This window comes from Eublepharis macularius, chromosome 13, assembly GCF_028583425.1.
Source record: "Eublepharis macularius isolate TG4126 chromosome 13, MPM_Emac_v1.0, whole genome shotgun sequence".
In the NCBI taxonomy this organism is placed as follows: domain Eukaryota; kingdom Metazoa; phylum Chordata; class Lepidosauria; order Squamata; family Eublepharidae; genus Eublepharis; species Eublepharis macularius.
In genome coordinates, this window is record NC_072802.1 from 43,381,686 (window position 1) to 43,408,679 (window position 26,994).

The 26,994-nt window shown below is 40.9% G+C and overlaps 1 protein-coding gene across 1 annotated transcript in view; it reads left to right on the plus strand.

Moving 5' to 3' along the window:
- The window catches only part of LRCH2 (leucine rich repeats and calponin homology domain containing 2), a 45,224-nt gene that overhangs the window by 12,466 nt on the left and 5,764 nt on the right, over positions 1–26,994 (plus strand). Inside the window, exons 2-20 of the mRNA XM_054996110.1 lie at positions 2,861–3,005; positions 4,961–5,087; positions 6,119–6,224; positions 6,324–6,460; positions 7,043–7,176; positions 11,713–11,800; positions 12,611–12,722; positions 13,582–13,679; positions 13,774–13,841; positions 14,015–14,119; positions 15,569–15,637; positions 16,569–16,617; positions 17,742–17,858; positions 22,808–22,852; positions 23,916–23,966; positions 24,603–24,660; positions 25,419–25,528; positions 26,067–26,204; positions 26,447–26,524. Coding sequence (XP_054852085.1) covers positions 2,861–3,005; positions 4,961–5,087; positions 6,119–6,224; positions 6,324–6,460; positions 7,043–7,176; positions 11,713–11,800; positions 12,611–12,722; positions 13,582–13,679; positions 13,774–13,841; positions 14,015–14,119; positions 15,569–15,637; positions 16,569–16,617; positions 17,742–17,858; positions 22,808–22,852; positions 23,916–23,966; positions 24,603–24,660; positions 25,419–25,528; positions 26,067–26,204; positions 26,447–26,524 — 1,835 coding nt within the window. The remainder of the gene's footprint in view (positions 1–2,860; positions 3,006–4,960; positions 5,088–6,118; positions 6,225–6,323; positions 6,461–7,042; positions 7,177–11,712; positions 11,801–12,610; positions 12,723–13,581; positions 13,680–13,773; positions 13,842–14,014; positions 14,120–15,568; positions 15,638–16,568; positions 16,618–17,741; positions 17,859–22,807; positions 22,853–23,915; positions 23,967–24,602; positions 24,661–25,418; positions 25,529–26,066; positions 26,205–26,446; positions 26,525–26,994) is intronic.

Sequence of the window (26,994 nt, forward strand, 5' to 3'; positions counted from 1 at the left end):
TGTCATAGGATATGTGGAATGGATTGGATATACCTGGGGTTTTGTTATATAATCTTTACCTACTGATTTCTGTTGAAATGTGGAAAAACTGTTTCCTTTTGTGCTATCTTGAAAGCAGACCTCCTTGAATTAGAGGCCTAGTTTCCTTACAGGAAGGCTAGAAGGTAGCTGACTCCAATTTTAAAAATGGAAATCAGGAAACTGCAGACTCATTACTTCTCAAGGAAACTCATGGAAACATCATTTAAGCTAGAATTATTAAATACCAAAGAGGAAAAATCAGCACAACTTGTACAAATGAAAATTCACCCTCGCCAAACATTTGGATTTCCTAAAGAGTCCTAAGTTAGACATTCCTGCAGAGCTTCAGTCTCAAAATTCATAAAATAATGCAAGGGCTTAAATCTAGTGAGAAGTGGAATAATCAATTGAGTTCTTTCTTCTTGGTAAAACTCACAGTATAGTAGGATGTGTACAATTGACTCAACTACTTTTTCAGAGCAGGGACAACAGTGCTGCTGTAATGGTAGATGCTGTAATGGTAGATATAAAACTGCAGAGGGAAGTGCGTCAAAATGCTCTCGAAAAGGCCCATTTGTACCCCTCATATGTGATATCTGACAGGTATGATGGGGCTACATGACATGGCTGCCTTTTTAGGGTGCTATACTTTATAGGAAGCATTGCTTCATTATTTTCGAACTCTGTAACAGTCAGTCTTTGTGAGACTTCTAGCCTTTTGCAGCTCTTTGACTTGTACCTTTCCTAAAGCTTTGTACACTGTATCTGTGATTATTAGCATGGTGGTCTAGCTTCCAACCATCTTGAAGAAAATTGAGGCTATAACTAGATAAGATGTGGGAAATCCACAATCTCCTGAATCTCTCAACCCATTTTATTTAAAAGCAGTGCAGGGGATACATTTGCATTGAATCCATGGCATGTGTGCATGTGAATCCTTTTTCCTTGTGCTGTTTCTTAGATGGAAATTGCTCTCCTTGAACCAGGAAACTGCAAAGGGCAAAGTATTACTCCCCCCTTCCTCTGTGCTATGGTCTGGATCTAAATTGTGGTTCCCCACAATTGACTGTTTTTAAACATGAAGTTAAAGACCTGGGATGAACTGATCATGGATCTCTTAAATTAGTTATGCTCTAAATTTCCTCTTCTGAAATTGAATGCTGCCATCATAAAAGGGTCTGGATACTAAAAAAAAATTGCTATGTTCATGGTAGTGAATAAGCCCAAGCTGCTTTGTTTAGCTGTAATTTTAGTTTATAAAGCTCTGGTGGAAATTGTAAACTAGGCTTTTGAACCACATGGAAAGGCTATAAATGTTTTAATAAATAATAAATATATTTAATTTTTTCCCTATTGAATTTGCTTTCCTGGTATCAATAAGGGCTATGCTTACAGACTGGCCACTATTTCTCTTTAATGCCGTACCAAATGTTAATGGTTTTTGCATTTAGTTGGCAGATTATTATACTGTGTTTCTCTCTCCGTCATACAGCCTCTTGAAGATTATCTTTCTGATTCTAAGCAGGACAATGTCTTAGTATATGAGATACAAAAGTAGATTTGTCCAGTTTCCCCTTTTTCTTGTAGAATGAAGTAATTGCAATATTCTACAGACAGGGAAGGAAACACTGTGGCTTTGGGATGTATTAATCAGCCTTTGGGGTTTGCCTTTGATCACATCTGTTCATATGACAGGAGAGAGCACAAAGAGAGCGAGCCAAAGATGTGGTGTTCCTTATTTGTCTAAAATTCAGTGTTTAGTGATGCTTGATCATGTAGCTGTTTGTTACTTGTTTGAAAGGGTTTATTAATTAAAAAACATAGAAGAGAAATATCTACAAATTGATTTCAAAAGGATTTTTGAAAGGCTGCAGACAACTGATTTTATCTCCATAGACAATGTGGGCCTAGCTTTGGCATTTGCATCTGACAAAGGGTGATCATAAAGGCTTAGGGTATAATAATTGTGCAATCCAATGCAGGGCTTCTTCATTGACTTCAAAGAGCTCAGGATGTAGTAGTTCTGCATACGATTCCAATACAAGTCTGCCTTAGTGCTCTTATTTTGTCATTGATACATGTATTGCAGATTTTTTTAACACAGCATTTACAGCAGAATATCTTCATAATGCTGATTGGCACAGTGCTATGTTTGATAGGGTGCATGCTTGTGGAATTTGCAGAGCAGTCCTTAAGAGGTGTTTACACTCTCCTAAGTCCATTGAAGTCAGTGGGCTTAGAAGGGTGCAACCTGGTTTAGAACTACACTGTAGGGAAAGCAAAACGTAATTATCTAGGTTGAACTGTGCAAGAGTGGGGGAGTAACAGGTAACAGTGGCTGAAGGTGAGCAAATGAAATTACATGTTTGATTCCTTTGGGGATGAGGATAGAATATTGGGGTTCTAAGGAGATAGATTTCTTTTTCTAATTTGGAGAGAGTAGAAAAGAAGAACTACTTTTTAGAAAAATATAATCACTCTGCAGCTGCTGAGGAAAATGGGTTAGCATCAGGAAGCAGCAGCTCCTCTTAGACAAGAGATCCAGTAAGCCAATCCAAGAAACCCATCCTGCCTGGTTGACAGTTGTAAAAGTTTATGGAAATGACCTCCCTTTCCAGAATGCCAACGAACCAAAGCAGGATGCACATCTCCATTCATCCTCAATGCTAAGTATTCTAGTGTTAGTTTACTTTGTAATATCAAATTTACAGGGTAAGGGTAAGGGTAAGTGCTACCCTTACAGTATGCACTAAAGCTTTGGGCATACTGTAAGGGTAGCACGTCTTGTACATTTTTTCACTTAAGTAGACTGATCGTTAGGAGTTTTTTTCCCTTTTAGACCTTTCCAAGAACAGATTTGCTGAAATTCCTCCTGATGTGTGGCAGTTTGCACCACTTGAGACATTGAACTTATATCACAACTGCATCAAATCAATTCCTGAAGCGATTAAAAATCTGCAGATGCTAACATATCTGAATATCAGGTCGGTAATCTTTTCAAGCCATCTAAACTAATTGTTAAACATTCCAGCTCATGAGGGCTTCAGTTTACCCCTTCTACTTGAAAAAGTTGCGTGGAGGACTGTTCTCCAGTCTGTAAACTAGAAGTTGCCAATGTCTAATTTTATTCCTGGTATTCCTATTTCAGGTGATGATGATTGAGATGTGAAGGTAAAACTTTGTTCAGTTTCAGCATCTGGACATTAACTACTGCTGAAAGAGCTTTGCTGATCTTGCATGCTTAAGAATAATGGCTGGACTGACTGCAGTACTGGAAAAAATTGGCTTTTCAAAGAATGTTGGCGCTGTGTGTGTGTGGTACCTTCAGTGTACACAGTTTTTGATTTGATGTATACTATGTGCAAGTGTGGACATGACTTACTTCTTACGTGAGTGTAGGAAATGAATGTTGTTACATGCAAAAATCATAGCAACTTCCAGTATGTGTACAAGTGGTAAATAAGGCTTGGGTTATCACACACAGTGTTCATGGAGTTTTTCTGGTGTTCCAGAGATACATAAGAAGAAAAAACCATCCTGTGTGATGCAGCTCTGAGACATTGTGGAAATGTTAGCTGTACTTTAGTGTGCCAGTTTTTGTAAACTGGTAAACCAGGCTGATTCTCTTTAGTTGCCTTGTCAGCCATCTTCATTCTTTGTTCCTGAGAGGCTCTCCCAATGCATGCTAGGGTTGTGATATAATCTAAACGGAGAAATTAATGAGATATTGGCTGTTCTTGTAGAAATGTGAATCCCATTCCACATTTTGGAGGTCCTATAATATTAACTGGAAAAGGGTTACAAACTAGAGCTGCAAAGATGGTAAAAGCAAGACTTGCTGAAAGCATTAAAAAAAGAGAGAAGACAATTGGGGAATGCAAATGAGGGGGAGGAGAGAAAGCAAACACATCTTGGAGGACAGGATAAAGTGCTAGGTGTAAACTACAAAAATCTTAATTAGAGATAAAATTAGGAAAGGCTTCCTAACTCTTAGATAACTCTTAAATTTGCCAAGCAGTGGACTAGGTTGCCTTGGAAATACCCTGGCTGGCTTTGAGGTAAAATTAGAGAAGCACTTATTTTAGAGTGGTAGTGGATATTGATTTTTGCCCAGTGAAATCTTTTTATCTCGATATTTAAGTGGCAATTTGATTTACCATCTCTATGTTCATTTTGCTGTGATCTGGTCTTGAATGCTGGATATAAATGTGAAAATAAAATAAGAGTTCTATATCTGGTATCTTAATTGAAAATCAAAATGCTTGAGTTGTCAGATCTTATCCGATTCTATGAAAATCAGAGATTGTATATAATTTGAGTGAAAGAAGCTTCTACATGCTAAGCAGGCAGGGCTTGTTAGTGCTGAATCAAAAAAGTGGTGGTGGAGAGAATTTCATTGGTGTTTTCATTCGTTGAGCTTCATTCCTTCAGTTTTTCTTTTTTTTTTCTTGGTGATGCTGTTACTTGGATACCCTGAAACGACCTGCAAATTTATCTCTTGTCAAACAGGAAAAATCTGTTATGCCCTCATTCTCTCCCCCTTCCCCCAACTGTTCCACTGTTGGTCCCAAATGAAACTTCCTTAATGCATAATTTTTATATATATATTTGGTCCCAGTGTGAGATTCACTGATTCACATAAGATCATCCTCGGTTCCCATGCAAGGTAGAGTTACAGAACACAAGTTGATTGGATGAGTTTTTAATTTATATTAAAGAGCAGCTAACTTGTGCTTTTCCACAAAGACATTTAACAGCTGTTTAGTTGTCAACTGCCAGCCATTTCAATTAAATTAATATGGAAGTAATAGCAAGTTAGTTTAGGAGAAAAAGTTCTGGTTATAAGTCATCTGTGAATACTCTGTGTGTCTCTCTGTGTGGGTGTCTTAAATCATTGATAGCTGCTAGTTATTAACTACATAATTTCTCTCCTCTTTAGTCGAAATCTTTTATCAACCTTGCCAAAATACCTGTTTGAATTGCCACTTAAGGTTTTAGTTGTCAGCAATAATAAACTTGTGTCCATTCCTGAAGAAATTGGAAAGTTGCGAGATTTAATGGAGTTGGTAAGTGTTGCCCTACATTTAACCTTTAGAATTAATTTCTTAACTTTCTCATTTTGTAGGAAGCCCAATATCAATTTATAGAGAAGGCTTACAATTTCAGGCTTTTTGAGCTTCAGTATCTTAGGGTAAACCTCCATCTCTGCGCTTGAACATTAACACAGTTTGCTTGTAATGAAAGATAGGACCTTCATATTTCCTCTTTAAGGACAATTCTTAGTTTTGCTTCAACTTTAGCTATAACTAGCCATCTGAGACCAAAATAAGATGCTGTATATTTTTGAGTTTTTAGTGCTAGTTTGATCTTGCAATGAGGATTGTGTTGCTCCATGGATAGAAGTAATAATGAATTCTCAGATTATCACTAACATGCTCAAGTCTCTCTTTAGAGGTAATGTTTCCTGCTTCAGGTTTGGGGGTGAAGCCTGGAGAGGCGGGATTGAAGAGGGGAGGGGCCTCAGCAAGGTTTAATGCCATAGAGTCCACCAAAGCAGCCATTTTCTCTAGGGGAACTGATTCCGATGGCCTAGAGATCAGTAGTATTTTTGGGAAATCTCTAGCCACCACCTAGAAGATGGCAACCCTGCTTAGAGGCTTTGTGAAGTCACTTATATTAAATGTATTCTTCTTCAAGAGAGGTATTTTGTTTTAACAGTCATACTTTTAAAACAAGACTGTTTCATAATCCTCTGAATTAACTTGACAGGAATATATCTATTTGACTCTGAATGTTCATAAAGGAGCCTACTTTATACTCATTTGCTTCCAACAATATTACTGGAATTCTGTATCAGCAGCAGGCTATAATCTTTTGGGGGTATTGAATAAATGTCTTTTTAACATTTGCCTTGAATTAGATCCTCTCCTGTTACAAAGCAGAGGGTTGCTGTAATCCAGACGAACATGATAAATCTGGCCCTTGTACATTCTCATCACACTCTGACTTGGTTTGCTTTGGCCTTCTTGGGGGGTAGGTGCTTCGAAAAATTCCAGTGAAGCTAATTGGTGTTCTGACTCCTTGTATCTTCACATAGGATATTAGCTGCAATGAAATCCAGGTCCTTCCACAGCAAATAGGAAAGCTGCAGTCACTTAGAGAATTAAATTTACGAAGAAATAATCTCCATATACTGCCTGATGGTAAGTTTCCTCTCCTTCAAGCTTCCTTGTTAGTTCATGTAAAAATGTAAATCTCTTGCAGTGCCTGAGTCTCGTATTTTCTGTCTTTCTTTCTAACAGAATTAGGAGATCTTCCCTTGGTAAAACTAGATTTCTCTTGTAATAAAATCACAGAGATACCAGTCTGTTACAGAAAGCTACGTCATTTGCAAGTAATAATTTTGGATAACAATCCAATGCAGATACCACCAGCACAGGTTCGTTAAATCCACTTGATTTCCTTCAGTTCAGAAGTGGAGAAGGTTTGTGAGAGATGCATATTCAGCTAGCTTCCTACGCATTAAGGAAATAGACCATTCTTGGCCCAAAGCCATCTGGAAAGGCATCCTTTGCTGCTTTTCAGTGTTGATTTTAATATGCTAGAAGGGAAGTGGCTGGAAGATAAGGAGCATGTCTTGTGCTTGTCTTTGTAAAACTGGAAAGCTATTCAGCTTCTGAAGAGAATGTAACACATCACTAAGACGCAGAGCAAACTAACCAAAGGACAAACCTTCTGCTATTTTGTCGTCACCCCGGTTATATATGTGTGGAAAAAGTCAACAGTTGCACTGGCCATTGATGGGGATTCCCTTGGCCTGCCTTGTTTTTTGTCCTGCAGGCCCAGCACAGCTAGCACATGTGTCTGGGCAATGATGGTTTGCCTAAGCTAACTGTTTTATTATGTATGGTGTCTGGGGGAATGTACATGTGAGGGATGGTGGGATGATGATGGCTCAAAAAAGGTCTTCTAAATACTTCTTTGGTTTTGCTAATGTTTTCCCCCATCTGCTTCTGAACAGATATGCTTAAAGGGCAAAGTACATATATTTAAATTCCTCAGCATTCAAGCATGCCTCAGAATAGATAAAAAGCCAGATTCCTTGGATTTGCCATCTCTGGGGAAAAGAATCCCTTCTCAGCCCCTCACGGACAGGTAAACTCTTTCTGTTTTCAGCATTTATAAATCGATCATTTGTAAAACTTGAAGAGCTGTTCATTGTGATGATTTCATTGCTTTTAGTTCAGCATTATTGCAGGCCTTGGATGCAGTCCATCTGGTGCCACTGTTGTGTAGGCCCCCTTTTTTGTTTCCACAGGCCTCAGTGCTCCTAGCAGATTTCTTCCTATGATATTTTAAAGTTTATGGCAGAGGTGATAAAACATTTCATTGTGTGAAGGGCCATTCATAAAAGTATTTCGTACTCTTAAACTGGCTTTTTTTTCTGGGGAAAGAGGTGGAGGCACTCTCACGCGGGGCAACTCCTGGGAGGAGGTGGTGTGTCTCTCAATATGCTCACGTGCGTTCTCCCGGGACTGCATGATAATGTCACTTCTGGGAAGTGATGTCATCACGCAGGCGTGGCTGCCCCGGGAGCACTCCTGTGCTCCATGGGGGGGGGGTCAATTTGGCCCAGAATGGGCTGCTCTGCCACAGGGGAACACTTCCCCACTTGGCAGTGGCCGGATCGGGGCCATTTTGGACCCAAAACGGCCAGGATCATGTTGCCAAATGGGAGAGCCCTCCCCCCGCAGGGCAGCAGCCTGAACATGGCTGTTTAGTGCCTGTTCTGGGCCCAAAATGGGCCAGAAATGGGCTGCTGCCACATGGGAGAGCAGGCCCCCCACCAGGCAGTGGCCCGATCCTGGTTGTTTCAGGCCTGATCCTCGCCATTTGGGGCCTGAATTGGGCCCAAAATGGCGAGGACAGGGCTGCTGCTGGGCAGGGAAGTGTTCCGCCACCTGACACAGGCCCAATCCTGTCCATTGCAGGCCCAATCCAGGCTGTTTGGGGCCCTAATTGGGCCCAAAATGGCACCAAAACAGCCCAGATTGGGGCCGGAATGGCCTGGAATGGGTCGCTGCTGGGTGGGGAAAACCCTCCCTTGCCCAGCAGCAGCCCAATTCTGGCCATTTTTGCCCCGATCTGAGCCGTTTCGGACTCGATCCAGGCCATTTTGGGCCTGGAACCCTCCCCTGCCTTGCAGCGGCCCAATCCAGGCCCAAAATAGGCCATTTTAAAAATACCCACATGACACCAGTCACATGGGTATTTTAAAGAGCTGCCGGAACTCTGTTTTGGGGCATTCCGGCTAAAATAAAGCCCTGCTTTTAAAGATCTTTTAACAACCACCTTTTCTCTTGCCATACTTTGTTGCCCTTTAACCAGTGGCCAGTCCTTCCTTTTGACATTAGTGATAGACAGTCTTAAACACAAATCAAATATTCACCATTTAATTAATAGCGTACATAACGGAGGAAAAATATTAGTTTGTGTGGTGTGAAGGCTTGAAGTGCTATCTATAATGAAAAGATTGTTGATAGAATAACGAAGGGTTGAGTTTGTATCCCAGCTCAACTGTGGGGTTGTTTAGGCAAGTCTTTTTGCACCTGTAACATCCCCTTCAGAGCAAAACAAAGAATTCTTTATTTATTTAAGAGTGATTTTTTTAAAAAAGTATTATTCATCATGTTCACAAAGGTGGTAATTCTGAAATGGTATTTACTTCCGTTTTTTGCTCACTAGGAAGTCTGCCGCCTAGTGCCAGAACAACATTATTTCTCAGCTGAGCAATTAATATCTCTGCGGGCTTTCAGGGAAAAACACACTTTCTTTCTGTAACATTACTAATACTTCTAGAGAACATTCTCAGAGCAGATAATTATTTAATCTGAGCATTTAAGGCTGCTTCTCACAAGGTCATTTATGCATTACCTTTACAATTTGGGGGTATAAATTAGAGATGCTTACACAATTCTCCCTATCTGAACTGCTCCCAGTACTTAAGGCTTCCAAATTACCTAGTGTTCTTCCTAGGACATCAGAGAAGCATTAGAGATCTGTTATTTTGTTTTATTTCCAAAATTCCATTGGATTATTTCATGCATGCAGCTTTCTGCAGTTAAAAAATTCTTTTTTCGTAGTCTACTGAGAATGCCCAGCGCTTTGTTTGTTTGTTTGTTTGTTTATTCATTGGCTTTTTAGTCCACCCTCCCCACCAGGTGGGTTCAGGGCGGAGTACAACATTCCAGTTTAAATAAAATACAATTTAAAACAGATAAAACATTACAGTAAAATTAAAAAATTGTATACAATAAAACTTCTCAAGATGGCGATGGTAAAACGCTGCATTTCAGGCACGACCCATGTATATATAGGGTGGTGGACAGATCTTTTCAGTATGGCCAGCGGAAGCCCAGCCTAGCCTCAGCCATATGCCTGGCGGAACATCTCTGTCTTACAGGCCCGGTGGAAAGATGATAAATCCCACCAGGCCCTTGTTTCATCAGATGGAGAGTTCCATCGGGCTGGTGCCAGGACCGTAAAGGCCCTGGCTCTGGTCGAGGCCAGGCAAGCCTCCTTTGGGCCAGAGACCACCAAAAGTTGTTTATTTGTAGAATGAAGTGTCCTCTGGGGTACACATAGGGAGAGGCAGTCCCACAGATATGCTGGGCCCAGTCCACATAGGGCTTTATAGGTCAATACCAAAACCTTGAACCGGACCCGGTACTCAACTGGTAACCAATGCAGCTGGCATTGTGTTATATGTTCTCCAGTCGAGACTCTTGCAATCACTCATGCAGCTGCATTTTGAACCAGCTGTAGTCTCCGGATCAGGCCCAGGGGAAGCCCTGCGTAGAGCAAGTTGCTGTAATCTAATCTAGAGGTGACCATTGCTTGGATCACTGCCGTTAGGTCGTGGGTCAACAGGTAGGGGACAAGTTGCCAGGCTTGTCTTAGATAGAAAAATGAGGACCGGGCAACCGCTGCGACCTGTGCCTCCATGGTCAGGGAGACATCCAGGATCACCCCCAGGCTCCTAACTCTCGAAACCGGCGCAAGCGGCACTCCATCAAGAGCAGGGAGCCGGAGTCTCATGCTCATGGACCCCCGACCCACATGCAGGATCTCAGTCTTTGTGGAATTTAGTTTCAGCTGACTCTGCTTCAACCACCCAGTCACAGCTTTGAAGGCATGCTCCAAGACACCCCGGGCAGAGTCGGGCCGTCCGTCCATCATCAGATATAATTGGGTGTCATCAGCATATTGATGACACCCAAGTCCGAAACTCCACACCAACTGGGCAAGGGGGTGCATGTAAACATTAAACAGTAACGGGGAGAGTATTGCTCCCTGAGGGACACCGCACACCAATGGGTGGTGAGATGACAATTTCTGCCCAAGCGCCATCCTCTGTCCCCGACCATGGAGAAAAGAGATGAGCCACTGTAAGGCAGTCCCTCGTATCCCCACTTTGGTGAGGCGGCGGGTCAGTAGATTGTAATCGACCGTGTCGAATGCTGCTGAAAATCCAATAATATCAGCAGCGCTGATCCGCTACGATCCAGCTGTCTGCGGAGATCGTCAGTGAGGGCGACCAGCAATGTCTCCATCCTGTATCCTGTGCGGAAACCGGACTGGAAACCGGATCCAGGGATGAGGAATCATTCAGGAAACTCTCTAGCTGCTCCCCCACCGACCTCTCAATCACCTTACCCAGAAACAGGAGGTTTGAAACTGGGCGGTAATTGACCAGGTCAGTGGGGTCCAAAGATGGTTTCTTCAGAATGCAAAAGCAACCCTGATGGGTTGTACAATTGTAATGTTGTAGTGTGGGACTGTGGGGTGGGGGGCAGTACTTGAAGCAAACTTTACATGCACTAGTATCACAGCAAAATTTAGAAATTTCAGTTGGGGAAAAAGGGGAAAGCCAACCTACAGAAGTATAAAGGAACAGAGGAAATTTTTTACTTTATTTATAATTCACCTCCGTTGGTAAGAATTAGGTGAATTGCAAAATTTAGCCTTTCTGTAGGAACAATATTAAGACATGTAATAAACATTGCAGTAAGATTGGATTCCAGATTTAAACACTTCAACGGAACAGTGTAAGGCATGCAGTATAAACAATCCTTCCGTTAGGTAAGGATTATAGAAACGAGAAAAGAATGCAGGATAAACAAGAAAAGCATACAATAAACAATGCCATAAACAACATTCCTTATCCCTTTAATAATAATAATTCTGGCATGACTTCTGCAAGGTGTCTGCCTTGTATATCATCTCAGTAAAATGAGTTCTGTGCATATGGCATGTGTACAAAAACTTTTTTCCTGTTAGGATCCTAATGAACCCTTGTCCATAAATTTTTGAGCCTTCACTGTTTTGAATAGATGCAAGATTTCTGGTTATACCTTTGTGTATAAAACCCAGCACAAAAGGATGCCGGGATAAATTTTTTCAATTAACCTGTTATCTGGATACTAATTTCAGAAGTGCAGCAATGCCCATCTAGCTACCTTGAAAAGTTCTAAAAAATTGGTTTGAGAAATGTATAGACCAGGCAAGATAATCGGTCTCACCCATGTCTGTTTTCAACACTTAATAAGCAGTACAGGGATAGGACTGTTATCGAGTATTGGAATCTGACTTGCAGTGATGTGTCACAAGAATTGTTCCTCTTTGTTACAGCATGGAAGATTTTTATCCAAATAAAAACCATGGCCCAGACTCTGGAATTGGTAGTGATAATGGGGATAAAAGATTATCTACTACAGAAGTAAGTCTGTTCTCTTGAAACTGTTCAGAGCAAAGTAGGAGGTAGATGGCATTTCCCCCCTTCTTCTGTACCAGTGTTTCTAATTTTATAGCTTTATATTGTCTTGGAAATCTTAATTTGTCCCGTAACCTATTATTCTGTGTAATCCAATAGTCCCCCCCCCCCCGGGAGTAAATATGTTTATGGCCTTTAGAATGTTGAGAGTCGGTTAAAGGGGAAAAAAGCAGGGAAACTGGGAAATTGGCAGGTTAAATTCTTTAGAAGTTTATAGTGTCTTGGAGAAGGAAATTTGAGTAGGAATGGAGGAAAGAATTTCTCAGTTCTTCCACTATCTATGAAACTCCCCATGGATGAATCCCCAGTTTGTCTTTTAATTGCTTAAGCTAAAGCTCTTCACAACCATTTTTAAAGTATAAAGCACAACAATAACAATGTGTCTTTTTTGCTCTATATTTAGAGCGATATTACAGATCACTGTTAATCTTTTTCCATGCAGTATAAACAATCCTTTCATTAGGTAATTTAACACTAAATTCATCAATTTGATTTTTGTATAAATGTATCATTTTAGAATTTAAATGAGTTTTTTGCTACATCTGTTGATTGACCTATAAAATATATTTTCAGCAACTGTTTCAGTGTGTGAGAAATGCTGTGCATAAAGGTGAGAGGTCAGCCAGCCAAAATGACTATGCTAAATTAACGTAACAGCCCTGTTAGCATTTTTTGGGGAAGGTTATTTTATGATGCATGGTTTAGCTGGTGGACAAATAGAATATGCAGATTATGTTCTAAAACTGCTCTTTTTAGCCATCCGATGACGACACAATCAGCCTTCACTCTCAGGTATCGGAATCAACCAGGGAGCAGACCCTCCGAAATGACAATCAGTTGCTAGGAAATAAACCTGAATTGCATAAAGGTAAATATTATTCTCTAACTCTGTAGAATGTGGGGAAATGCTTTCTTTTGGGCGCCCAAAAGAAAGCATTTTTGTGAGGCACTACGTGGAACTGCAGGCACCCCTATGAGTACTCAGTCATTGTGTTGCCCGTGTGCTTGATTTCAATGGAATAAAACTATTAAGGTTTATCCCATGTATAAAACAATAAACGGAGGAATGACGCTCCAGTTTATATTGGCACTATGCAGCTGTTTGCTGTAAGGATTATATCTCAGTTTCCATTAATGCTCAAAAACAAAATCAAGGAAGTCCTGCAGTACTAAATTGTAGGAGCCTACAGAAAGAAGCAAAATAATCAAAGGCCTGAGACCATAAAAAGATCTTTGGTGCCTAAATGACTCTGTAGGAGCTGGGCAACAGTTTTGGAGGAAGGCGTTCCAAGGATATGGTGCCACTTTCAAAAACAGTCTGTCACTAGCTGCTGCCTGTCTAAAATTGGAAAGTGGAGCACCAGTGATCTGGAGAATGGCAGGTTCTTATGGGAGAAGATGGTGTCCTTCAAAGTGCAGGCTATGAAAGGCTTTTCAGGTTACAACTAGTATTTAGAATGGCACCAGAAACTGAAGTGGAATTCAGCATAGGTCTTTCAATGCCTTTCCAAGGTTTTTTATTACACTGATTTCTTGTTAGCAGCCTAATGGTTCTGGTATAATCCCATTTGACTTTCTAAACAGATCAAGTTATTACTAGAGAAGGTAGTTGTGAGGCTGTATTAAATAAATGTTTTCTACGCAAGATCTCAGGGCTTGAGTGTATTAACATATGTAATGAAATCTTCTTTCTCCTCCCCTCTGTTATCCTCATGCTATACCACTAGACCCAGATGTATGTGATTACCTTGATCCCACCTCTGAAGATGTGGCTTCTTGTGATCAAGGAGATGTACAAACTGGACCAGCAGTCTGTGTTATTAAGGTAACTTTGTAAGATATTTCAAATATATTAACTTAGTAGTATTTCCTTTTATAAAGTTCCCTAATGTAGCTTCTATACTACTTTCATTTGTAAGGAGCGAGTGAAGCAGGCTGAGAAGTCAAAGAAAATGGAAAGGAATGAAGATTGGGGGGATGAGAAAAAGTGAGTCCTCAGCAGTCATTTTTTGGGGGATTCTGAAGTGGCTGTGTGTAGAGCAATGGGGGTGGGGAGCATGAGCTGCTTTAGGGGAGTTTTTTTGTTTTTCCGGGTTCTTTTCCAGCCGTTGTCCTGACATGCATGTGCATTGAGCATCTTTCCATTTTGCTTTTTTTTAGGGATGAGCGAGAACAGCTGTTGGCAGAGGAAGATGATGAATTGAAGGAAGTGACTGACCTAAGGAAAATAGCTGCTCAACTACTGCAACAAGAACAGAAGAACAGGTATTTAAGCTGTGGTTGCAACAGTGGGCAAATCTGTGTGTAGCCTGGCTGCCTTTCTAAAAAGTTTTCTAGGATGCTGAAATATAACTTGTGTGGGTAGAGAAGGTAAACAAATGAATTCAGTTAAGCCCTTTAAGTGGTTTGATCACAACAAAAATGTATGCATTTTTTTTGCTTCTCTGCTTCTAACCTTTCAAGAAGCTTAAATTTTGGTAGAATTTAAAGGAACTGTTTTGTGCTTTGAACAGTAACAGGTGGGTTTGTCCATATTGTACCTTGACCTTTGTAGAGAAAATAAGAATTAGAATCTGTAAAGGTGTATGTTTGACTCTAAACATTTTCTATGGATTTTTAAAGGTCTGATCACTCGATCCTCAAAAAATATAAACCATAACTCTGACCATTAAGCATTTTAATCTTTTTAACCCTGTAAAAACTATCCTCTTACTTCTTTCTGCTTACTGTACTAATTACTTCCCTATCCTCTCCTGTAAATCTTTACTGCTTCCTTCCTCCATCTTTGTGTTCAGACGGAGGCCTTTAAGCTATAGAACTTCATTCAGTGAAAAGCTCTTCCAGAGGACAAGGGCTGCAGGACGTGCATCAAGGTATTTGGTGTTTATGGTGCATGATTTTCACATAGCAGCACATTGCATAAAGTATTTCTTATTGTGCTGGTGAGGATGAATTTGAAATAGGGGAATTAGAATTCCAGTAAAACTGACTTATTTTGAGGGTTCATTTACGTAGGAGTCCAGTGGACATGGACCCTTCGTGTACAAATACTGGCATCAAAATAAACTCTGCAAGGCAGCTTTTTTCCCCACGGGAGAGCTCCTACAAGTGGCCTCAGTTAATTATTAAGTATTTTACACTTCTGTTTAACACAGCATGCTAACTTGCCTTGGGGATTTTTGTTTATGTCTATATATTTTCATACATGCTGAGGCCCACATCCTGCATCTCTCAGCTGCTAGGTCAGAAACATAGCTACTTCTGTGATGAGATGCTTTATCTGTCCTTGGTTTTTGCAGTAGCGCAGGATACATACTCTGAGAAGCAACTTTCTGCCTCCTTTCTCTCTGTTTTTCTTGCTCTGAATCTTCTTCCTTGCCCCTGTCTTGTCCATTCATAATGCCCTTTTGTTTCGTGCCATCATTCTCACTAGTCTTCTGCCCAGACTGACTGCTTCACAATAATTCATACTCCCTCAATCTTCAATACTTTACCTGAGAGCAAGGGGCTTCAAACAGAAAAAGAACAATAGGTAAATGTAATTTGTTGGTTTTCCCAAGATGCAGAGCGAGAAAAAAACCCAAGAATGTAGTGCTTTAGAAAAGCAGAATCTTTGCTTGGAGTGTCCGTAAAAGAGAAACAGTACAAATACAGTTTAAAATAAGTCATTTCAGCACACAGTGTTGTTTCAAGTGCTCCCTGTTTTGGTTTTAGACTTCTGAATCACTCCACCTCCATAAGCACAAGAAATAGACCAAAACAGACTGTGGAATTTGAAAAAAGGTATTCACTGTCCATGTTGTCTTTTGCATTAAAATAATTTGGAGTGAACCTGTATATCATAGCAAGGTGGAGAATAAAGACTCATGTGTTATGAATTCTTGAAAGCTGCATGAATCTTTGGATAGCAGAAATAAATTCTAAGTTGTTAACATTATCGCATGAAGGATGCCTTTGGCTACTGTTAATACTGTGATGGATTCAAAATATAACAGCCTACCTCATTTTACAAGAGTTTTAAGAGTATTTTGAAGGGAAGAGGTAAGGGCACAGATGTGCTTTATGAAACAGGCCATTGAAAGATGTATCTTTATGGCCTTCTAAATGAATTGTGTTTGAGTTATAGCCCAGCAACATTTTCTGTATTTAGTGTTAAAAGCTGAACTGTTTGCATAATGTGTGGAAGCAAATAGAACTAAGGCTTTTTAGCTTCTCTGTACTTCAGAAAACAACTAGCCTTTGTGTTTTACTCATTAAACCTGACACTTCAGGGTACTGCCAAGAACTCATTTACGGATGTTTTGATTGGGTAAAGGCAAAGCAGTGGTATGAAACAATCCTTCTTCTACAAAGTTGTTTCTCTTTTTGGAGTATGTTACCAAAATTCTTTACTTGTGGATTACACTTACAGTAAGACATGACCTTTCTTCCTCTTTAAACAATCAAAACATCATGATTGTTCCATGTTGCTATATTCTTTGAGTATTATAATGATTTCTGAGGGTAAGATGGGGTGACCTGTGCTCAGCTCACCACATCTGTATTCTCTTTTTTGTGCTGTGGATACGACCCACAAGTTTCTAGTCCATATAGCTCTAATGAAATATTTCAGGGTCCTCTCTAACTACAAGGTGTCTGTCTTGATGTCAGACGTTTATGTAAATGAGGATAAAATCCAGTACAAGAAACAATGATTTTTTTTTTTGTCTCATAGCCTTTCAGCAGATGAAGCAAATTCTCCATCTTCTCCCTACAGCTGGCAGGTAAAATGATGGTGTTGATCTGGGGAGGTTTTTTTTTAAGGAAATCCCAGTTTGATAGAAATGTATTGCATCTTTCGTTCCAAATTCCACTTGAGGCATTCCAGATATTCCTTCTCCTTTTCCATCAATCCATCCTTGATCAGAGGAGTTGGGTTGTTCTGATATTTTGGGCAAGATTTTTTATCTGCAAGTTAACTTAGTAGCTTTGTTCTTTGCTGTAATCTATAAATATTTTTTTTTGTTTTAAACCAATTTAAGCCAAAATGTTTCTAATTTGGAAGTATAAGATGCACCTAATAATTATTTGGCCCTGAATCTGCAGTAGAAAGAGGAGGAAATACACTGTTCCTTGTTTCTATCCCAAGGGCTCAGTGAAGTTGTATCTCCTTCCTTCCAGGCCAAGGGCAGGCTAGTGTGAGTCCAGTCATTAGCCAGAGAACAAGCAGTTGCAGGGAACTTGCTTCTCCCCTAAACAAGAGCTCTGGTCCACATACCAGTTGTCCTGTGATAGTAGCATTAAAGTGCCTCTGCCCCTAGCCAGACAACCAAGGGCCATTGGGTCATTGCACCACCTCCACTGTTTCAAAAAAGTCATCAATGGAAGGTCAGCTTTGCTTTGCTAGTGGCCCTGAGTGGGCAGAAAGGCAGGATATGAATTCTGCAAATAAAAATAAATGCCTGTTAACTAACCTTCTGGCATTGTTAAGCTGGTCGTCTTCTGCTTTTCTTTCCACCCCGCCCCTTCTGCCCCTTGTTTTGTTGCCTTTTTAAAAAGGCAGGGCTTGTGTTTTGCATTTACTTGTAGACAGTGCCTGCCACCAGCATGATATATTAAATCTCAATTTAAGTGAGCTATTTTTGGAGATCATTTGTTTAAAAACAACAACAACCTGGGACAAAAATAGAATAAATATATTTGTAAGAAAGCAGGCAGTCTTGATACTGTGCTTCCTGATCTTCTAAGCTCATTGCTGCGGACAAGCCCTGCTTGCATCCAGTCATTATGACCCATTCTGGCCTAGAATTCTGTTGCGCAGAATAAAATCTCATCTGCTTACTTGTTACTAGAAAATCCGAGTATTGACTTGGTGTTATATGGTGACTTTATTTTCCTCCCTCCACAGTCCTTGGAAAATCAGAAAGACCAGTCAGATGAGCAACATTGGCCAGACATGCAGCCAGTCATCTGGCAGAATGAGGAGAGGAGGCGGAGCAAGCAAATCAGAAGAGAATATTTCAAGGTCTCTTGCTAACTTATAGTGATAGGTCTGCAATTTGATCTGGTCTGCATCATAAATAAGTTCACTGTTTCAGTAAATCTCTGTGGAGGCACAAGTCTGGACCATTTTAGCTGCCCATAAGCAAGGAACTGCTAAATTAGAATTTCTGCCCTCCATGCTGTTTAACAGCTATTTAATGAAATGGTTATATGCTTTCTAGGTAGCTTTGAATCTCTTTCCTTAGTACTCTGATATAATTTTAGAAGTTCAATATGATGTTCTTTTATTTATTTATTATTTATTATGTTAGATTTTTAGTCCCCCCTTCCCGCCGAGCTGGGATATTGAGAGTTGTATTAAATGATGCACTGTGAATGACTGTTCTGCCCAGTGCCTGGAGAATGGGCTTCTAATTGTAAGCCCATATGAGTGGAGGAGCAAGTCACTGTTGCTCATCTTTGACTTCCCCACCTAAAAAAAGAGCAGTAGTCCATTTCAGATGGCTGTAGGAGAGGGCCTGAGAAGCAATTGATGAAACACTAAGTAATTCACACTGCCAAGTTGGTACAAGGAGAGCATGCAGTAAGAAAATGCATTTGGTGAGCAAATATCTTCTACCTCACTTAAGATTTGGTATAATTGAAAGAGAGGCTTGGGATGGGGTGGGAGGAACATCTTGCCCCCTATCCTCTTATGAAAGCCCCCGCCCTCTATGTGCATACTCAGTACAAAAACTCTTAGTTCAAAACTACATTAAATGCAATGTCAGTTCTAGGAAATTCTTCCTCTTTACCCTGACCAAAACTGTATAAGAAAAATCCTTAGTGGGAGTTGCCTTCAACCAGAGGCTAATGCCAAACCCTGACTTTAAAAAGAATTCAAGAGAAGAGTAGCAGAAGATTCTGAGACAAGCCTTGTGCTGGGAATCATGTAGACTTAGAGCTAAGGAGGGCAGAAATGAGTGATTGCTGGGGTGGAGTTGCTAAAATAGTGGAAGACAGCTTATGAACAGGTTTTTGTAGTGTAGCAGAGCAAGATACGGCAATAAAATAATGCAAGGGTTTGCATTGTTGGATTAGACCCACAGTCCATTAGTCCGGCTGTCTGTTTCAGCAGCAGCGAGTTGATGTGTCTGGGTAGTGCACAAGCAGGGCTTAAGGTGTTACAACTCCTAGCACTTGACAATCACAGCAGTGCTGCTGTTGCATATGTTCTGGTCTCAGGTAACCTGGCTACATAGCTACCATTAGACTTTGCTTCCATGTTTAAATCTTTTTCAAAAAAAAGTTTGTGGCTCTCCTGCACCTGCTGTTTATAAATTGCAGATTAAATATTTGTGGGTTTCACAGTACATCAGTACAAAGATCATCACAGTATTCAGATGACAGTGTGATTATTGGTTAGACCAAAGAGCCTTCGAAGCCTGTTACTTTGAGTTAGACACTTAGAATAATTGCTTAACTACATCTTCCAAGCCTCATCTTCATCCCCTAGTGGTGTGACTCTGTAGAAGTATGCACATGAAGCTGTCTTATACTGGTCTCTCAAGTTAGTACTGCCTATTCTGACAGGCTGTGGCTCTCTGGGGTCTTAGGTGGAAGTCATACTTTTAAGTTGGACTTTTTAGATGCTGAGTCCTGCTTAAGGTTAAAAAAACCTTAAGGTTAGGCTTAAGGTTTAAAAAAACAAATAAAAACACATAAAATACAATATTAAAACAAGCCATAAGTACCCCACATAACATTTTCCTTAGTGTAGAGGTGGGTGCGAACCGGGAAAAAAATGAACGGTGCTGTTCGTGGTTCGTCCTGTTTCACGAACCATGAACTTTCACGTACTTGCCACAGTTCGTGAACTGGTTTGTGGTTCGTGGGATTTAAATACCTCTTTCTGTGCTGCTTTGCAGCAGTAGGGAAAGGAGCATTTTACGCCTGCAGGCTTGGATCAGCTGCTTGTCGGGGAGATCCCTGACAAGCAGCTGATGGGGGGGGGGTTAAATGCCCCTTTCCCTGCCACTTTGCAGCAGCATGGAAAGGGGCATTTCATCCCCGCAGGCTTGGATCAGCTACTAGTTGGGTAGATCCCTGACAAGCAGCTGATCTGGGGGTTTAAATGCCCCTTTCTGTGCTGCTTCACAGCGGCAGGAAAAGGGGTATTGGCGAGGTTTAACACGAACCAAACGAACTGGCAAACCAGTCCGTGGAAGTTTGTGGAAAACGGGCTTCCGCAAACTGCTGGTTCACGAAGCACGAACCAGCCCAGTTTGTGACGAACTTTAGTTCGTCTTGCAGTTTGTGCCCATCTCTAGTGTAGAGTCAGATCACTAAAACAGCTCAGGGTTGGCCAGCGTGATGAGAAATGTTTGGTCTGCTATCTAAAAGATAATTAAGAAGGTGCCAGGCAAACCTCAAGAGGGAGAGCATTCAAACAGGTGAGGTGCCTTCGCTGAAAAAGCCTTGTCTCTCATTTGCCACCTGCCTAACCTCTGCAGTCTGGGGGCATAAAGAGCAAGTCTTGGGAACAGCATTTTAATTTAAGGGCTGGGAGGAAACAGTTCTTTAACCTCAGCAGTACTTTGAATTGTGCCTGGAGATGAAAGGGCAGCCAGTGGAAATCTTTCAGGTACAGAGGGAATACAGTCCCTATATCCAGATTCCAACAATAGTCTGGTAGCTGCATTTTGGACCAACTGACATTTCCAGGCAGCTTTCAAAGATAGCCCACATAAGTCACATTGCAGTCACGTAGCTTGGATGTGATCAAAGCATGAGCCATCATAGTGAGAACATGCTTTTCAAGAAAAAAAACATAGCTAATAAAAGGTGAAAACCAAACCAAAAAACCAAAGCTGATAAAAGGTGCCTTGTGCCATGGAGATGATCTGGGCCTCCAACTGTAGGCCAGGATCCAGTTGCATCCCCCAGATACAGTACATGTTCCATCAGGGGAGGAGTGCATCTCCCTACAGACAGGCTGGCTGCTCAGTCCTTTAGCAGCTCAATGGACCAACAACTCCCCTGTGTAGTCTGAACTGAGCTTTGATTTATGGGCAGTCTTCTGTCCCATTACCACCACCTCAAGGCATTTGTTCAGAACCTTCCACAAATAACCTGACTCACTCCAAATCCCGGGAATGTCTCTCCTAGTAGTTTCATGTAAATGTTAAGCATAATGGGGGACATGAAGGATCCTGCTGGGATAAATCCTGCTGGCATAAATGCCACATCATTGAACAATAGTCCCTCAGCACCATCTTCAGGAACTGGCTGGCTATATAAGAACAGAATTGAACCACGGTGCCTGCCCATTCCCATACAAGCCAGCCTCTCCACAAGGATAATCCATGGTTAACAGTATCAAACAGCAAAGAAGTCTAGGAGAATCAGTAGGGGTGCACTCTTACGGCAAAGGCCAAGGCTGTTTTTATCCTAGGAGCAGGCCTGAATCCAGACTGAAGTGGCTCTAGGTATAGATAATCCAGCTCTTTCTGCAGGTAACACAGGCTTTGCCACCAAAGGTAGCATTTATATTTTCCTTTTTAAACCAAAACAAGTAACCCAACACAGCTTACAGCAATTTAAAACTAACATAAATATCAAAATATAATTTTAGTGATATCTTGTTTCAGCTACAATGAAAAGGGTGCCAGTTGATTTTTTTCCTCTTGGTCTTGGTGGTGATGGGGGCAGAGGAGTTCACAGATGGCATGATGATATCTGGAGGAAAGGTGCTCTCCAATGGCATGATGGGGGGGGGGGGTGTTTCCTCCTTGCCAGACACTCATCTAAACAAGAATATGCTGAGGATAGGGGAGTTTCTTGGCCTGTATCTGACCTGATTTCCTGGTTACTTCTGAATGTTTCAAATATTGGCATTTCTCATCAACTTTGAGGTTGCCTTTTAGTATCAAAATGATAGCGCATCTTAAAGTAAGCCTTTACCACAGGGTGGCACTGTCGGCCTGTATTCTAACCTGCGAGGTTTTTTTTAAATCCACTGAGGCATCAGCGCTATTCATTTTGTAAGGAATAGAAAAACAGAATGTTCTCCATTATGAAATTGGTACATTCTGGTGTTTCTCTCATGGCAAGGACACAAGATGAAAGCACCAACGTCACATGTGTTCTTGGCAAAAATAGTTCTAAGAATAGATGTTTGAATTGCCTCAGCTGCTTAATTTAGGGACGGTAAGGAATCTCCCTCCCAATGCTCCCAAGTCAGATTTCTGAGAAGTAGACTGTGCTCATCCTTTGAGAGGGGGAAGGGGAATCTTAAGTTCTGTGCCAAAAAACTCTTTTGCATCAGCTGAACAATATCTAATAGCTCATTACGTTAGCTTGACATTTTTAAAAGTGTCAACATACTTCTCAGTATTCAAAGTGTTTCTGTTTTCTATTTAAACAGCAGAGATAACGTGTGAATGTGTTCGGTTTAGCTGGGATGAACATGAAGTTTTATTACTTCCAAGTGTCACTGCACCTTTCTCAAAGCAAGGTGTTGTAAATGTATCCGATGTGACTGAGGCCTCGTGTAATCATGGAGAAGAGTGAGTGCAGGAGTTTTGAGGAGGTTGGACCTCACCAGTTCAGACTGCAGCAGGGGCAAGTTTTGCATTTTTGAATGTTCCTGCTCATATAAATCTCTCCTTAGTAGGAAACTGGCACAATATGGAGGGTATTGGGCTAGTACTCTTCTCAGATGTATGCTAATTCTTCACTTGCATAGCTTTTCACATAAGGGAATATTAAAAAATAATATCCGTCACCTGCAGTCTGAAGTGGTGCAGTCCTTTTTACCATCTTTGGATTCTCGTACCTAATGTTGCAGGATGTATTGCCCAGGCCTAAGAAAACATTAATTGAGAAGAATGCAAAATTAGAGGCATTTTGGAAGATGTCCAGGTTGGGATTTATGCTAAATAGAATGCATCCTGTTGAAACAGTTTGATATACAATTGTTTGCTTTTTCAGTATAAGTCTTCCAGGAAGAGTTCAAGTGGAAATGAAAATGATGAGGTGAGTTAGGACTGTAATAGGAAGTAAACTGATCACAAAGCAAAACCTGTGCCTATTAAAGCCTAATTCCTACTTTGTAGACAACTTCTGAACTACCTTGAAGATGTTTCTTCTTTTAAGGAAAGTTTCCATATATTGTAGCAGTGGTTTTTTTAAAAAAAATTGCTTTTATGATCGTGTATCAGCATAAACTTGATAGCCGGTAGTTGGAACCGTGTATTAAAATAGGTAAATGCAGAGTCCTCGGCTGAAGATTTGCTGTTGTTTTCATAATTTTGCCTGCTTCCTGTTGCATTGCAAAGAATCTCTAAATGATTATGAGCGGCAGCTTAACTGGCACAGTTGCAATATATTGCACGCTTACTGGTAGAGCTGTTAGTGCACCCGAATTAGAAGTGTTATCCATCTGTCTTGCTAGTACTGAAGTTTCTAGAGCAACAATTCTTCCATCGTTTCAGCATTCTTCCTCCCCACCCACTTTGCTCTGTTCCTTCAGGGGGAAAAAATATTAGGTCTCTCAGGTATAAAATCTGATAGTAATTTAGAAAAATTGAGAGGAACTAGATCTTTTTTCAAAAAGCTCCATAGAAAGAGAACTTAATTTTTCGTTGATGTTTCAAATGCAACAATAGAGTTAATGTAGATATTGGCGGCAATCCAAGCGAGTACTAGGAACATGTTTGGGTTTTATTACTGTTGGCAAGTGGATATGCATTGGGCTGAGCTCAACTTTAGCTGGCCCATGGATTCCAGTTGAACAGACACCTTATTGAGTGGCCTTTGTGCCAATATAAAAACATTAAAGTGGGAGATGTAATAGGAAAGAGTTTTGCTTGCAATAGGACCCCAAGTTCTGATACTTTTCCCAAGGGGAAAGCTCCACATTGTAATATAGTTAGGCAAGTATGTATTGTCCTGGCATTTTTGGCGTGTTCATGCATGTTTAGTCATATCTGTGTGTATAGGAAAAGGTGTGCATGCATGTTCATAGTTTCATGCCAAACTTTCTTTTTAAAAGCCATAACTTCCATTTTATAATTTCATCTTTTTGGTTTCTTTTTAGCAAGACAGTGATAATACTAATGTGTCCCCACAGTCTCCTGTGTCGTCTGAGGTACAAGTGCGTGTGTGTGTCTGTTTACTTAAAGTAGTCTCCCCGCCCCCCTGTCTGCTAACTTGTTGCAGTGTGGACCCCAATTTAAAAGCCACTCTGCAAAGCTAGAGGATAGTGCACCATAACAGTTCCCTTGAAGAATAGTCTGGAGTATTTTACATGTGGTCTAAAAATTAAAGTAGGAAGGAAGCAGCAAAATAACTTCAGGCTTCTTATTTTTAAGTCATCCCCTTTTTTTTCTTACAAACATTTATTCACGGTTTGGGGGAGGGTAATATTTAAGGGATGCCCACCCATCTTCCTCTTCTTCAAGAAAACAATAGCAGAATCACTGGGACATAACTTGGTCTAATTAAACTGGTTTAATTTTTCAGACAGTATCTCCTGGTCTGTTCTTAAATACAACACTAAATGGGACTTGTATGAGCAAACTTCCAGGTGAAATGCCCACACGTCTGTTGCTTCCCCCTTGTAAGAGTAGACAGTCTAACTCCAGTATCTTTCCGAACATGTAATTCCAGCTAAGTTAATTGGAAAAGTCTTTGGGTTTGCTGTGCAAGGAATTGGCACTTGATGACAATCCTTTTGGAGTGTTTGAATGTTAACATTCTGTTTCTGTCCCCTCCCTCCTCCCAGGATTATGACAGGGCAGATGGCAACACTCACGGCCCTTTTGGATTGAAGCCCAGATCAGGTGAGGCACAACTTTGCATGATAAACTTTTTGAGGGGCTCATGGGAAAACCAGATTATTTAAAACTAGGAAGTGGCAGGGAAGTAGAACTACTCTGAAAGCAAAGTGATCTCTTGCTATAGATTCTTGGGGAGTGGGCGTTATGTTAGTTGATCATGGAGGCTGAGATTTTCAGCCTCCCTTAAAGAGAATCAAATAATTATGAGAGAGTCACTGGGATATGTGGAGGTAGACTGAAGAGGGGACTGTATTTTCCCCTGCAGGTGGGCTCTGGGTTTTTAAAAACTTATGCCAGGGTTGGTGCAAGCATAACATTACACCTGCATCAGGATAATGATCGGGGCTGGAGAGGTATAAGAAGCTAACTGAACCCTGTTCCACCACTAATGCTGTCCCACTATATTCTAGACTTACCCTGACTGGGCACCAGTGTGATGATGCAAGCATATCCTTGAGCTGTTTATTTACTTCATTTATAGTCCGCCTTCCTCACTGAGATTCAAGGTGGATGCATTATGTATGTTGATGTAAGACTTGGCCCTGGGTAACACCGTTGCATTTGGTTGCTTTATATACATACATTCTTAAGCAGAGTCATCTGTGGACAGTACATAGAGAGAGGCTCCCCTTTTGCCCTGTCATGTGATGCAGGAACAAGATTGTTTATTGAATTTAACAGTAGTAGTGCATAGGGTTTTCTTGTCTTCCACTATAGTCTTTTCCCAGTGGCTTTGAAAAGCTCCTTTTTTCAATTTGCAGCTTTTGGCCGTTCTCGTCAGGACTACAGTGCTGTAGACCCTGGATTCACAATGAGAAGGAAAATGGAACACTTGCGGGAAGAAAGAGAACAAATAAAGCAGCTACGCAATGTAATTTTTCTATGTAACATGCATCCATAGCTCCCTCTGCAGAATAGCAGGCTGCATTTAGATGTCATGCCAAGCAACAAACTAATGCCAGTTTGCCGCAGCAAGCATGAGAGTGGCTTGTTCATGCTACGTGCTCCCCTTGTTTCTCCCACCTTCTTCTTCCTGTCTTGCACAGAGCACAAAAACAAGTCCAAATGCTTAAGATGTCCATCCTATTTAGCCCTGCTTTAGAATTCTGGCTTGTAGGGGCAAGCAGGCTTCAGTATGCTGCATTCAAGCAACTGCAGTTTGCTTTTCCACCACCACTCAATAAGGGGAGAGTGGAGAAGCAAGTAAGAAAGCAAGCACAACAAAGAAGCCACATTTGTGCCCATCACTGCATATTGAATTGTGGTTTAGCATGATATCTGAATGTGGCCATAGTGTTTGAAGTTGCACATGTTTAGTTGGCAGTTAAATGCAGGAAATGTAGAACCTGATCTGCGCTAAAGCCATGACAATGAGCATTATTTTTACTACAGACTTTTGCTTTTAACAGAATCTTGAGTCACGGTTGAAAGTCATTTTGCCAGATGACATTGGAGCAGCATTGATGGATGGGGTAGTCCTGTGCCATTTAGCCAATCATATAAGACCACGATCTGTTGCCAGTATTCATGTTCCCTCACCAGCTGTGGTAAGCTGCACATTCTCAGGTCTGCTAAACTTTGTGTTATGGATTTGTTGAGCCTATCTTCACAGTGCGTGAAATAAACATCCTATAACTTTATGAATGCAAATGTGACCCTTAAGTGGCATTCCCAAAGAATATTGATTATTTCAGATTGGTAGAACTTCTGCTTTTATACATGTATAAGTCTCATAACTATCAAATTCTTTGAAAAACAATGTCAGTGATGACCTGTATCTTTTTAACAGCCTAAACTCAGTATGGCAAAGTGCCGAAGAAATGTTGAAAATTTCCTTGACGCTTGCAAAAAACTGGGTGTCCCACAGGTAATGGACAAACTTCTAACTGGGGTCATTGTGTTGGTGACATTCCAGATTTTGTAGGAACCCTTCAGAAACAGTGTAGTTCTTTGAGTAGAGTGGAATAAAAGCCTGTTCTATTGAAGAATAGAATTGGCCAGGTTTCATATGGTACGGTGGTGGAAAAGCTTCACAGCCTTTAGAACTTGCAATAAAATGGAGGCATGCCTACTTCTCTTTTCCAGCTGTCAATTGTTGGGTGGGTGGATGTATGGCGAGACTCCCCTACTAATAGAACATACAGAAATCAGAGTCATGCATCTAGATTCTTGCTGTCCTTCTCCTTCATTGGGAACGATAAGCAAATGGGAACAAGTAGCAGTTAGTTTTCAGCCACTGACTGAAGCTGAATAAACCAGTGATGTACATCTTGCTTTAGACTGTTGCAGTTTACCTAACCTGCCTTAGCTAGTACATTTCTGCCTGCCCTTCCTTCA